Raw genomic sequence first — 14,355 nt, forward strand, 5'->3', positions numbered from 1 at the left:
TTAACCTAGCAAGAGCAGGGCCAATGGAGCGATTACTGTGTTCAGATGTGGTTTTCTCTTTTCATCCAAGACTAGTAGCATTCATAATTTATATTATTATTATTATTATTATTATTATTATAATTTTTACTATTATTATTAGTAGTATTATAACTGTGTAGTACTAAAACAGGGTTCTTTGGACACGTATCTTAAAGGGTTCTGAATAGATTCATCTCCAAAAGGTTTGTCAACTTTTGAACTGCACTGTTAAAAGTATATCTTTGAGCAACTTTTGGAGATTCTTTAATTTGAAACTTGGTGCATTGAGAAGAAAAAGGTTCCTTGAAAGTTCCTCAAAGGACATTAACAGGTTCTTCGACATTTCCAAACTGAAGAACCTCCAACGGTTCCTCAAAGATCTTATACTTTTAACCGTGTAGGATGATTTGCTTTATCCACTTTATCATCCGAATGAATGCTCAAAGAAGCTGGTTTTAGGGAGTTTGAAGGAGGCTGTTGGGCTGGTTAGGTTTTGAGGGGTTTTGGTAGGCAAATGATGGTGTTTGCTTGAGAATCGTAGCATTTGAACGATGGTGTTTTTTGACGTTTAAAGAAATGTGATGTTTGTTAAAGCTTTGGGATATTTTGGGTGATTGGTGGTTTAGTGTCCTTTAGGGCTGGGGTGGCTTATCGTCGTAATTGGTTGCGAAATTACATTGTTTTGCATAACATGCGTTGATGCGTCGTGAACATTGCTGCCCCAACTGAAAGCATGGATTTTTCTGGAGCGCAAGCCGCTGCTAAAAAAAAATGCCCGCATGCATCTCAAGTGTGGGAGTATTGCACACAAAGTAAAGGATTGTTTCCATTATTTTGGATAAATTATTTAAATTCGTAACACACTGACATTAAAGTAATCTAAAAAAAATAATTGATAAATTGACTAATCAAAAAAAGAATAGTTAGATTAATCAATAAAAAAGTTTGATCCAGCCCTAGTGTCCTTGGGGTTGTTTATTGTGCAGGCCAAAGTGCTTCGTGTTAGTGCAGGGTTTCTTTTAATAAAGCATCAGATATTAATATTTTTAAATGTTCATTTCATGTAAGTTCTCTCCTGTGGTGAAACCGGAATAGTGTTCTTCCTGTGTTTTATTCCCACCACCTAATCATTGAGAAATAATCCTACAACTAATCACTTTATTGCTCGAAAGCCTGTGTAATCGTATTACTGTCAATTTTCTGTTAATTGAAATGGATTAGTTACCCATAGTATTTCCTAGTGCTCGGTGACTCAAGCCAGTTATGTTCCTTTTCAGACAGCCAGCGTAATTCCAAAACCAGTTAATAAAGTTAGCTACAGCTTTTTGTGGGTGTTGTGAAATATAGGTTATGTCTGATAATTCATCCCGCGTTTGATGGTATTGTTGGTGTGCCTTGGCTGATCTTGTTCATTGTTTAGTTGGATGCACTTGGGTTTGTAATGGAGTTACCACTGAAGCCTATTGAGATTGGATTAGTTCATCTGGAGAACTCCTGTCAACTTTTGACGCATCACCTCAAGCCATCCCCTTTTCATCTTATAAATATCTTCCTATGTCTGATAGCTGTCTGCTGTATTTCACTAGTGTTCCTCTCCTCTCAGTGTAGAATGGACGGCCCTAAAAGTGGGTCAGGCTTACGGGCTCCGCCCTGTCTCCGAGTCTGAGCAACCTGGCGAGCTAGTAGGCGAGTCGTAGCTAAAGCTGGCGGGCTAAAGCTCGAGCCGTGATTGGGGGAGTGGCTTCTTCACGTGCCAAGGTGGCCTTCCAGTCCCTCCCTCTACGCATCACCGCGGCCACCTGAATATCTTGGTATAGTCTCCTCTTGCTTTGTGAGCATCAGTTGTTAAGGCAGCTTCTTAGACGAGCTCATGGCTGCTGATTGGGAGAGGATTTAAGGAGTTTGAGGAGCATTTATGAAGCTTTAAAATCAAAGAAACAAGCCGTAATCCACTAGCTAATTAAAGTCTGAGACCTTCAGATTAAAAAAATAAAGGTTCTGCAAAGGGTTTCTTTGAGCAGTGGTGTGGAAGAGCCACTTGTTGGTTTCGTAAGGAGTCGTGCTTGAAATAGACGACTGTTATTGACATGTTTATCATTAATCTTTCATTCTCCATCTGTTCCTAAAGTTCCTTTTCTCCCAATTCTCCATTCACTCTCTCTTCTCTTCTCAATAAACACCATTGTACTTCCTCTCTCCTGCCCCAGTCTCCTGCTCCAGTCCATCGCTGCCTCTCCCGTGTTTACACACTTCGACATGGGCCGACACACGAGGCGCCTCGAATCTTAGGTCATTAAAGGGAAATAAAAATATCTCCTGTTTCTCTCTGATAGGTCAGACACACACACACACACACACACACACACACACACACAAAGAGTGACCTGCCTTTTCCCAGAAAGCCTTTTGGAATCCGGTCCGGTATAATATGATTCCTTTATAATTAAGGGCCCATATATTACACAGGGGCCATTATGTGCATAAGTAATAGAAGTGCACAAAGCGTCTCTTGACGTTACGTGAGCAGAGTATGAAGTGTGTCCATGGCTTCTGTTGATGTGTTTAAAATGAGTTACGTTCAGTTATGAAGCTGTTTTTATGAAGATCTGGTGTCTGTCTGTCTGTCTGTCTGTCTGTCTGTGTGTGTGTGTGTGTGTGTGTGTGTGTGTGTGTGTGTGTGTGTGTGTGTGTGTGTGTGTGTTGGTGGAACTATCTCTGTAAATCACATTTTCTTTAAATGTAGCCGGTCAAACATGTTTGGTATCAGAACTTTGCTTCTCTAGTTTTATGCTGGAGCTTCGAGGCTGCTGTAGCTGACTGTAATGAAAGCTTATTGCCCACCAATTGGCATGGTGCTAACGCCAAGCCTAAATCATCACACTGGTGTTTAGTAAGTGATTATTGTAGCCAGTGTAATTGAATTATGAATATTATTATCATAATTATAGTATGCATAAGCAACTATATAGCAAACCCCTAGCAACACCTTAGCAACCACCTATGATGCCATACCAACCACTTAAGAATCTTATACTCCTAGCAACACCATAGCGACCACCAAGCAACCCCATACTGACCACCTAGCAACACCATAGCAACCACCCATGATATTACACCAACCACTTAAAAACCCCATACTGACCACCTAGCAATGCCATTGCAACCACCTATCTAATCACCTCGCAGCCTCATGGCGACAGCCACCTAGCAACACCTTAGTGACCACCTCCTACCACCATAACTTGCTACCACCTAGCAACCCCATAGCAGAAACCTCCCGCCACCATAACTTGTTACCACCTAGCAACCCCATAGCTACCACCTAGCAAAGCCTTAGTGACCACCTACCGCCACCATAACTTGCTACTGCCACAACCTAGCAACCCCATAGTTACTACCAAGCAACCACCTAGCAACACCTTAGTGACCACCTACCTCCACCATAACTTACCACCATCTATGAAGCCATAGCGACCACCTATCGACATCTTGGTGACCACTTACCACCATCATAATTTACTTCCACCCAGCAACTCCATAGTTACCACCTAGCAACACCACAACAACTAATAGTAAGCTAACTCTGATAAAGTTCTAAAAGTTCCATTCCCTCCCCACTCCACACAGTCCCTGTTTCAGAAATTGGATCTTTTTGTTATATAACAAAAACCAACAACTTTACACCCAGCAGCCTATTCAACCTACACCAGTCTACTCCACCCGTTTACTCCACTCGTTCTAGCCCTGACTACTTTTTGAATGAGGGCAGCCAATCAGGGCAAAGTCTGTATACATATATCAGCCTTAAAGGCACAGTAATACAAGCAGCCTGTTTAGTTCTGAGGGGTTGAGACTGATTCTGATACAACCCACCCACTCAATGTAGTCCATAAATGAGCAGCACGAACAGATCAGACAGATTTAACTGGTAATCAAGGCAGAAATCCAGGTAATTCCAAAGGATTCACTTACTTTTCCTTGCAACTGCAGGGGAAATGAGCCATGATTAAATGTAGGATACAGGCCCTTTTATGACGGGACTGTTTTCACTGTTGACGTGATTGCTGTCTGCATAGGGTGTGTGTGTGTGTGTATATGTGTGGGTTTAGGGGGAGTGATTTTCTTGATTACACACACACTATACTCTGCTTCTGATTTGAATGAATGATGATTTTAAGCAGTAGCTCTCTGTTCCGGGACATATTTGGGTACGGGATGTTGTTTCTCTGGAAATGGAGGATATGAATACAGTAACCTTTCCAGTCCTGGCTTTTAAAGGTCATCTGACGTTTAACCGTTTCACTGTTCTCTCTTTCTCTTTGTCTTTGGGCGAGCTTAGAAATACACACAGCCATCTGTCATGGCCATACACACACACATAGTGTACTCTCAGTTTGACTGCCACAGGCAAATATCTGCCCCCTGCTGAGCCTCCCGGGGCCAGTCAGGAATGTTTTTATTGTTGGTTTTATATTTAGGCCAAAGTTAATTTAAAACAGGTAAAAACAGCCTAAAGGAATCAAAACTGTGTGTGTGTGTGTATGTGTGTACACACTACTGTACAAAAGGTTGAAGTCCGTGATTAGCTAATTTGAAGTGAAACTGCAGTGAATAACCATGTGTAATGTCATAGCTGTGTGGTTTGTAATATGCAAACCATCATCATAACGAACTGTATGTTATTGTATATGAAATAATTAATAAATAGTGAACTTGTGAATGGAAGCAGCCGGGCTTTCAGCAGGTTGCTTTAGAGATGGTATAGGTCACTACTCGAGGCCATGTTCTGTATTTAGTAGTGTACGTTTCTCCTGCTGAGATGATCACATGCTGAAATCAACCCAATCTCCCAAGCCAGAGTCTGATGGGTTTCACAGTTAGGAAAAGTTTCAAACAGGCTTGGGGGGAAAATTAGAACACCCCAAGAAGACCAGATGCCCAAACAAAGTTGTGGAAAAAGTTGGAACACCCTATGCCCCAATAGCTGGTATTTCCCCTCATGGCTGAAATAACTCTGACATCAACTGGGAGAAGGTTTTCCTACTCCTCCATGCAGAATTCTTTCAGCTTTAGTTTTTATACAGATGGTTTCACATTTTCCTCAAGCACCCTCTGCCACAATAAAGAATTCCTAGTGGATTCTGTGTTGGATAGCTCTTTAGACCCTACTGCAGGAAAGCAGCCCCAAACCCATGACATTCCCACCTCCATGATCACAGTGGATATGGCTTCTTGTGCTCAAATGTGCATATCTGGTTTACGCCAGGTAACATGTCCTCTGTTATTGTGTCCAAATAATGCATCTTTGGATTCATCTGTCCAAATCACATTGTTCCAGACGTCCTGGTCCTGGGTATCGCCAGACTGATACCACTCTCTTTAACAATCAAGAGCAAACCAAACTAAGGCTGTATCCCAATTGTGTACCTCACACTATAATAGTGTAGGGCATATATACTAATCCTAATAGTGCAGGTTTGGCAGTTTAGTACACTAAATATTAATGTACTAACTTGTTTACTAACACGAAGTGAACAAGTGTTGCTATGCTAACGAAGTGTGCTAAATAAGACAGGCTCCTTCAAAGTCCTATCTTGGGGACATGGGGCAAGATTCACAAAAGTGTCTTAAGAAAGAAATTCTTCCAGGGTGTGCCTAATTTTTGTTTATTTATTTAAGAAAATCATTAAAATAAATTGCTAATTTTCAACAATTGGTATTCTCCATTAAATGCGTTACAATTGACCTAAATAAGAAAACAACAAGAACATCTAAGACTTTCTTCAGAGAATATTTTTTGCATTTAAGAACATTCTTATAAACATCTTAGTGTTTTATCTTATGATCCTTCATAAGGTTTGACAGTAAATCCAGCCCCTGGTCCTGATTTGGCCATTTCAAGTAGTAATAAATGTGGTGTCCTAATGTTTTCCAAAGAAATGCATTTCTATTCATTATATTTTATAAATTATTGTTTAAAAAATACATTTATGGATAGATATATTTAAAATAATAAATGTTTTCATGGGATGTCATTTTTTCAGATGACTGGAATCCATTGTTTAACCTAACCTATGTCCTACAAGAGAACTTTGCTTTTCATATCAGAGCAGAGCCTCAGCAAGCGCCAAGGGGCTGTAGAATGCATAAGTATGTAAGCTGTTATTTCATGTATAATAAATATTAAGTGTGTGACTTTGGTTGGGGTGGAAAATGCTCAAATATGATTTCACGAGCCCATTTGCCACCTTGTTGTTTCAAAGCCTTAAAGCAGCTGCAATAAATAGAAGTGTCCACAAACGTTTGGCCATATATACTGTACAGACTAAATGACTCGAAACATTTCTCAGCCTGACTCTCAGCAGGTCCTGATTATGGTGTGTCCATATGGCCGATTAACCTGCATCTCTCTCTCTCTCTCTCACTGTGACTCAAAGAGCCGTGACTCAGTACGGCCTCCTGCAGCTGAGCTGCTGAGCATGCTCTGTGCAGTTCGAAAGACCAGAGAAGGTGTATAAGGCTCTCTCTGAGGATTATTATAATGGCCTGGCGGTCTGTATGCGGATTGAGGTGGGAAAATGAGGGGTTTTTAACATTTCATCCTTCAAAAAGATTCTTGTAGTCCTGTGAGGTTGAGGTTCGATGATTGGGGAGTGGGGGGGTTATGAGGGCCTTGGCAATGCCTTCTGCTTTTGAGGTAGTCCATTGTGGATTTTGAGGTGCGTTTAGGATCATTATCCTGCAGTAAAGTTCATCCTCAGATGTTTTACAGATGACGTTCACCAAGCATAAGTTTGTTCATTGGGGCAGAGGAGTCACACAGGACTGTCAGGCTTGTTCAGATCATCAGACACTGAGTTTTATGGTGAAAATGAAGTGTTTATGGTGGGAAACTGTCCTTGAATGACAGACAGTCGGGTTAAATTAACCAGTGAGGCCAAATCAGACTATATCAGGCCATATTTGCTCCACATGACACTCTTTGGGCAACTACTTCAGCATCTTCTATAATAATAATCATCATCATCATTTCAGGTTGTAAAGCGCTTTTCACAAAACCATCTTCTGGTGTGAACAGTCAGCCGTTGTGTGCATTTCTCTTTTGCTTGCTCTCTGGCGCCCCCTGTAGCTGCAACTCTCCCACAGATCTGTCCTGTCCTGAGTCACTTCTCCTGGTTTTAGGAAGCAGCCACATATTTGGCCGAGTGCAGATATGGCCAAGTAAACAGGAAACGCTTATTTTGATTAGAGACAAGCCAGTTCGCATCATTACTGCATGTGTGTGCGTGTGTGTGTGTGTGTGTGTGTGTGTGTGTTTGGGAGATGTGTTTATGGTGTGTCCCCATACAACTGTGTCCTTCAGGTTCTGACGGACAGCCTGTGCCCTCTGACACAAGCAGTTCTGCTCAGAATTGGCTCATTAAGGCCTTGTCCATGCCCCACCCACATGTTCTTACATAGCAACTGTCGCTAGGTTGGAAAGTGCCATCCCAAACACTCTGATAAACGTCACTCTGGTAAAGTCCAGTTTACACTCTCATCTTAAGGACTCAAAGCAGCATTTTGCAAGAATTGTTTTTGGGGTTTTTTTCTTGCTCCTGGGCTCCCCCTGCAGGTGGGGTGTGTAATTCATGTTTACTTCACTGCATACTAACCACACTTTTACACGTGCATTTCTTGACAAGCTGAGAGATACAGAAGTGGTATCTGAAGGTAAAGAAGCATGTGGACTGAGGCGGTAGGAGTTTATACACATATGGCAATTATGACATCCCTAATAGAAACCACTGTCAGACAGCTGTCAGAGTGAAGTGAGTGGGGAGAGGGAGGGGCTTCTGTTATTCTGACCTTCCCGGAACGTGTGTGTGTGTGTGTGTGTGTGTGTGTGTGTGTGTGTGTGTGTGTGTGTGTGTGTGCGTGTGTGCGTGCATGATTTGTCTGTTGCTGATGTCCGTCTCTGTTGTGTTTCTCTGTAGGATATGAGAAGACATGTGGTGATGACTCTGCTGGACACTGAACAGTCGTACGTGGACTCGTTACGGACACTGATCCAGGTACATCTCCACCATACACACACACACACACCCACACACACATACTCTGATACACACTCTCTTGCTCTCTCTCCCTCTCTACCTATCTGTCTCTACCTGTCTTTCTTGGTCTTTCTCTACCACCGCCACCACCACTCTTTCTCTCTCTCCTCTCAATTGAATCTCTCTGTACTTCTCGCTCACGCATGCGCTCGCTCTCGCCCTGACACTTGCTCGCTCACTCACTAATTCACGCTCATATACACACACACACACACATGCACCCACTCACTTGGTTGGAATGGGGGTCTGTAGTGGGTTCTGATTGGTTGGCTTTCTAATGAACTGAAGGGTCGTCCTAAGAGTCTGGCTCTGCTTTCTACATTAGTCCTTCAATCAACCTTATACAGACGAGCGTGTGTGTGTGAGAGGTCGGAAACTACTCTGATTGGTCTCAACACACAAATTGCTTCGGCCATTCATCCTCCGGTAGGACAGTACTGTCCTTAAAGACTAGAAACATATGAGAGCGAGACAGAGAGAGAGAGAGAGAGAGAGAGAGAGAGCATTAGTGCAGCACAGTATATTATGTATTAAACATTGCTGTGATTTCAGGCTTTGCAATGCTGCTATGAGCCCTCTGACCAATCACAGTGTATTTACTTAGTGTATTTAGGTGCTGTGACCAATCACAGCTCCAGATGAGTTTCTGTGGATGCTTGTGTTGGTGTATATATTTAGATATATAGATATTTAGCAGTGTTACCAACTTTCAGCGGTAGTCGGTTGTATTGCAAGGCATTTTGGAGCATTTCTGTTGCCATAGAGAAATTCATCAAAGTCCATCCGTTTCCACACAAAGTAAAGAACACCTGCCAAATTCAAAACCTTGAAAACATGTGATTGTGTGTCAGATGGTTGATAAATAGGTTTAATTGTTTTGGTAAAAAAAAAGAGGAGGGAAAAAAAAAGAAAGAAAAGGAGGATGAAAAGTCAGGGAAAGAACACCGATCCTGAGTCAGAGGGACTCTCTGTTACAATGAGTGTGTTCTCTGTGCTGTACTGTTTCCATGGCTACCGTGGGAGCAGGTTTTGTGTGTATGTGTGTGTATTTGTGGCTGACCATTGCTGGACCCTGCAGCAGTAAAATGGTTGGAGAGGTTTGTGGCTCCGGGCTGATCTCTGATCGCTGTGGTTAAAGAGGGCCCCTTAACACCCCCCCCCCTCCCCCATCCCTCAGAGCTGTATCATGGTTCAGTCCATGAGGGCAGAAACTGATGGGCCTCTGCAAGTCCCAGGAGAGAAGGGAGGCATTTCCTTTAATCACAGCCTGTGCCAGAACATCCAACACATCTTCATACTCACTGACTCTCTCACACACACACTTTGGGTACATTGTGGCTTGTTTTCTCTCTCTGTGTGTGTGTGTGTGTGTGTGTGTGTGTGTGTGTGTGTGTGTGTGATTGTAACTGACCTCTTCTGTTTCAGGGCTACATGAAGCCCCTGAAGCAGCCGGAGAACTCTCCTCTGTGCGACCCGTCTCTGGTGGACGAGATGTTCTATCAGATCCCTGAAATCCTTGAGCATCATGAGCTCTTCCTGGAGCAGGTGCTCATCTGCGTCAACGACTGGCACGACCGCCAGACTGTCGGCCAGCTTCTCGTCCAGTCTGTGAGTTTCTTCATTCACCACCAGTTTAAATATGTTTACAAATGGTAGGTGTTTCTAATAAAGTGGCCATGAGAAAGCACAAGGTAGGAGCTCCTAATTAAGTGAGTGGAGGATTAAGGTAGAGGTTTCTAATAATGTGGCCAATGAGTGGAAGCACAAGGTAGGGCTTTCTAATGAAGTGGCCAGGCCTGGGGTTTCCAATAAAGTGGCCTGTGAGTGAAAGTGTAGCACAAGGTAAGGGTTTCTGATCAAATGGCCAGTGAGTGGAAGCACAAGGTAGGGGTTTCCAATAAAATGGCCAGAATGAGTGTATATTGATGTTATGTTCCTTCAGTATGCTTTCTATTCTTCCTCGATGGATGAAGTTGTGAACCTCCAAAACCAGAAGAAGCGCCTCACACCGGATGAATCCGACCTCCTGGTGTCTCAGGTCTCCAGATTTAGCAGTAGCCACTGGGGTAGTCGTTAATCTCGGGTTAAAATTGGAAACCACTAAAATAAGCACTCCTCCTATTTTATGTGGTTTCCTCTCTTTTACTGATGATGTCATCAGTCAGGGGGCACTCTGCCTGTTCCTCGGCAGTGAGGGTCGTTAGACACTAATTAGCTACCATTAGTTTAATAAGCGTCTGCAGCCCTGAGCTGAAAGGGCGACGGCGGTAGGGGGGGATTCAGCCAGGTTGGAGCCGCTCTGCACCGTTCACTTGTTTTTGGAGGGTGTCGGTGAAGTGTTGATGTGTGTTCAGTCATTATCTCCCTGTTACAGTGTGTGTTACTGTGTATGTGTCTGTGAGTCAATTTCGAGGGTATATTAGCCGCTTGGGCCCTGTGGACGCCTCAGAGTCTGATCTGTGGAACTGCTTTGAGACTGGGAGTCTCCAGAACTCACAAAAATACACACACACACACACACACACACACACACACACACACACACACACACACACTACACATTACAAACAGTTCTACCTGACTGCTGGACGGGTTCTGAACCAATACAGCATTTCCACACTTACAGTTCAAAAAGTCCCAGTAGTGAGCATTCTGGGACTCTCGGTTCTCTGGAAGTAGCACCACCCACCCAGTTATGCTTTATTTTAGGGAACCCAAATGATGGGTCTAATAAGGTGGTGTTCTTTGTTCTAATTGATTTATTTACCCTGCATTAAGCTTTATTCATTATGACCTTTATTAAAACATAACTGAAAGTATGTTATGTAAAAAGCAGTAATATTTGCATTAGTAATTGTAATAATGCTCAATAAACTTTACCACCCTGTAATGCAAATGATTAAGCGTGAATTTGAACCTGAATTTACATGTTAGTGTGTAATTGGCTTTGATTCATGTGAGTTCTAGATATCCATGGAGAAGTGTTCCATTTTCTCAAGTGAGGTTATACTCATCACTAGTTACAGACTAAAAGGCATTACATAAATAGTTAATTAGTCAGTTTGCATCACCGGTTCAGTCTCTCGTCATGGTGTTTTGGATGTCAGTAAGTAGGATCCCTGCTGTGAGGCCTCAGTTTCACCCTGATCTTACACCTCCTCAGCTGAGAGCACAGGCCGCTCATACTCAGGCACATACACAACACCCTAAGACATTAAGAGAGTGAGGCAGAGTGTTACTCACCATGATGTGACACTGCTGTAGTGTAGTGTGGGTGTGTACAACATAACTGAATCACCTTAATCCCCTGAAACTGTCCTTGGACATTTTATTAGAAACCCCTGCTACACAGATGCCGCTTGTAGGTGTGGTCGGAAAATGACCAATGAATAATGGGGTGATAAACTGCAGCAGGAGATGGGCTGCAGTCTGGAAGTGTATACCCACCGTATACCTTGGTATTCAAAAATATTGACGATATCTCAAAATGAGTGGTCAGATAAGTTCATTCAGGATGGCGGTCTATGGACGTTCACTGATAGGTGATGTCATGCTCTGAAAACAGGTGGGGAGAAAGCAATAGACCCACAGTCATGCTGCGTTTGAATAAAAAGGAGAGCAAGCAAACCTGGATGAACCAGTCTACTCGAATTATGCGGCATCTTAGGGCCCCAGCGCCACCAGGGGGCGCCCAAGATCACCAAGATATTGTGATGTAAATTATATATTTTAGAAATACCATTGAATAAAGACACAAAATGGGATTACACAGCCTATAGAATGATGTAGCATCTGGTGCTCAGGAACTGGTATGGGGGGGGGGCAAATGAAAATCTGCTTAGGGCCTTGGGCCGGCCTTGACTGTATACCATGGTCATATTTTGAGACTGTAAGAAAAAAGTGGATACCTCCCAACCCTAACTTACGCTCATAAAAATAAAGGCGCCACAACAGGGTTCTTTGAGCGATGGTATAGAACCAAGAACCAGTTTTGGTTCCATAATGAACCATATTTCCAAAAAAATATGAGCATGAAGACCCTTTACATCGACTTCTGTGAAAGCTTCTTCACACAGACACACATCTCTTTCACAAGAAATTATTCTTCTGTGACATCTCAAACAACTCGAACCCTTTGTGTTTCTGATAAAATGGCCAATGTGAGTTTTTCATAGTGTGTTTCTGTTGTTTTGACCACTTCCTTAGATGTTGCATTAAGAATATAAGGGTCTATGATTTGAAGCTGGTATCGTTGGTCAGGCTCTGGAAAGCTCCTGGTCATGTTTGCTGGTTCACATGAACACGCAGAACCTTGTGGGTGATGGAAGACAATAAAAGCAGAGGCACACTCTCTCACTATCTCCACACACAGATCTGCTCCAGAACCAGGCCTTTAAAGAGATTTATGTGGGCCTGTCAGCCTACCAACATGCACACATAGACCTAATCACTCTGCCTGGTGTCTGCAGTCAGCCTGGCACTGGACACTAACAGTCCTCCTCTGCTCTGTCCAGATGGCTTTTGTGCAGACCACCGGTTTTAGGAGGACTGGAGATTAGTTCTCTGGACCGCTCCCGGGCTCGAAAACAGTTTTTACACTTGACCTAATGTGACGAACTCTCTGAGCAAGCAGTCGGGGGTGCCGAAAAAAAAGCTAGCGTGAAAACACCCAGTTCGGGCCATACATGTTAAATTAAATGACATTTTATGACAGTTTTATACCACTTATATACCACTATACCATAATAATATTAATAATAGCGTATATAATGAGAGATAATATATAAAATATTAAATATTTTTAAATATTATTAGATAATATATAAGATATTGAAATATCCTGAATAAATCAGACATAAACCACTGTTTTTAAAAAAAAGTTGATCTCATTCACATCTATGAGCTCTTCACACTAGGTAACCATAACCTGCAATATTGAGGTCAGCAAAAATGCTTGCGGCCATGTCCATATGTTGTACGATAAGTCGCTAATGGAATTATCGTACCAGTCCTTGTCCCGTTTCGTCTGATGTACCTGAGCTGAGACCTGTTTTTGCTCGTTTTTCCTAAGGCCTGAAGCTGTTTAGTCTGAAGTCTGAAACATGACTTTTAGTAGACAGGTTTTATCTGCCTGCAGCTTCTGCATTCAACCAGTGCAGCTTAACGACAGCAGTGTTTCTACAACAGTCTCGAGGCTACAAATGTGGTATTGTGAAATACGTCAGTTATATTTATGTATGTACCTGAGCTCGTTTATGCCTGGTCACTTCACTTCATGCCTGTTGAGTATCAGGATGATATCTGCGGTATATTTTTATGGGGTTTGGCCTGATCCAAACACACTCAACTCGTACAAATCCGATATTACAGCAGATTAAACACATCTGTCTCTCCAAGACACATTCCACAACCAAAACCCCTCCCAGTACAACCGGAACACCACTAATAATTGCCATGCATCAAGCACATCTGCATATTCGTTTCCACACAGCAATCGGATTTAACCGGAGATGCATTTGACTACAGAGTGTAAACACGTGTGGCTTATCGGGATACAATCCAGATACTAGTCACGTGAAGTCACCAGGTGTAAATCTTGGCGAGTCTTCATGCATCTTAAGTATCAGGATTATATCTGGATGATGGTCAAGCGACATGAAAATGCAGGTGTAAATACCCCCAAGATCCGATCGCTCAAGCTGGTTGCACTTCGGGAGGTGGTCTGAGACTCATTTGAGCCACATGTCTCTTCCACCGGAACACCCCCATGCAGTACGACGCTGGGCATGCGATCCCTGGCTTTGAGGAAGATGATCATGGAGGACATCAGCATGTAGCATGATAGCAAGCATCTTTAGCACAGCACAGGATGAGCCTGAACAGATAAGCAACTGCTGCTGCGTAACAAGTGGATTTGCATATTCTGTCCCACACAGAAGTTGGATTTCAGTCTGACTGACTGGAGACGCATTAGACCACCCAGTGTAAATGCATGTGGCTGAAATCTCATTAGGATACAATCCAGGTACAAGTCACATGAAGTGACCAGGTGTAAATGGGGTCCTAAAGCCCTGCTTGTTATAATATGCAAGTGATTGAGTATTTACCGTCCGTTGGCTTGCTCACTGAGGGTCTTAGATTTTTTATGTCTTTATGTTATAGATTTTTTATTTCTCTGTCTTTTACTAATTACTGATCGTGTACAGCTGCTTTGTGAAAACAGTAAAAAGTTCTATAC

The 14,355-nt window shown here is 42.7% G+C and overlaps 1 protein-coding gene across 1 annotated transcript in view; it reads left to right on the plus strand.

Annotated features, from left to right (window-relative positions):
• The window catches only part of LOC140574684 (rho guanine nucleotide exchange factor 17-like), a 115,161-nt gene that overhangs the window by 79,523 nt on the left and 21,283 nt on the right, over nt 1-14,355 (plus strand). The window contains exons 2-3 of the mRNA XM_072694578.1: nt 7,998-8,075; nt 9,543-9,725. Coding sequence (XP_072550679.1) covers nt 7,998-8,075; nt 9,543-9,725 — 261 coding nt within the window. The remainder of the gene's footprint in view (nt 1-7,997; nt 8,076-9,542; nt 9,726-14,355) is intronic.

Source organism: Salminus brasiliensis, chromosome 13 (assembly GCF_030463535.1).
Source record: "Salminus brasiliensis chromosome 13, fSalBra1.hap2, whole genome shotgun sequence".
Taxonomy (NCBI): Eukaryota; Metazoa; Chordata; class Actinopteri; order Characiformes; family Bryconidae; genus Salminus; species Salminus brasiliensis.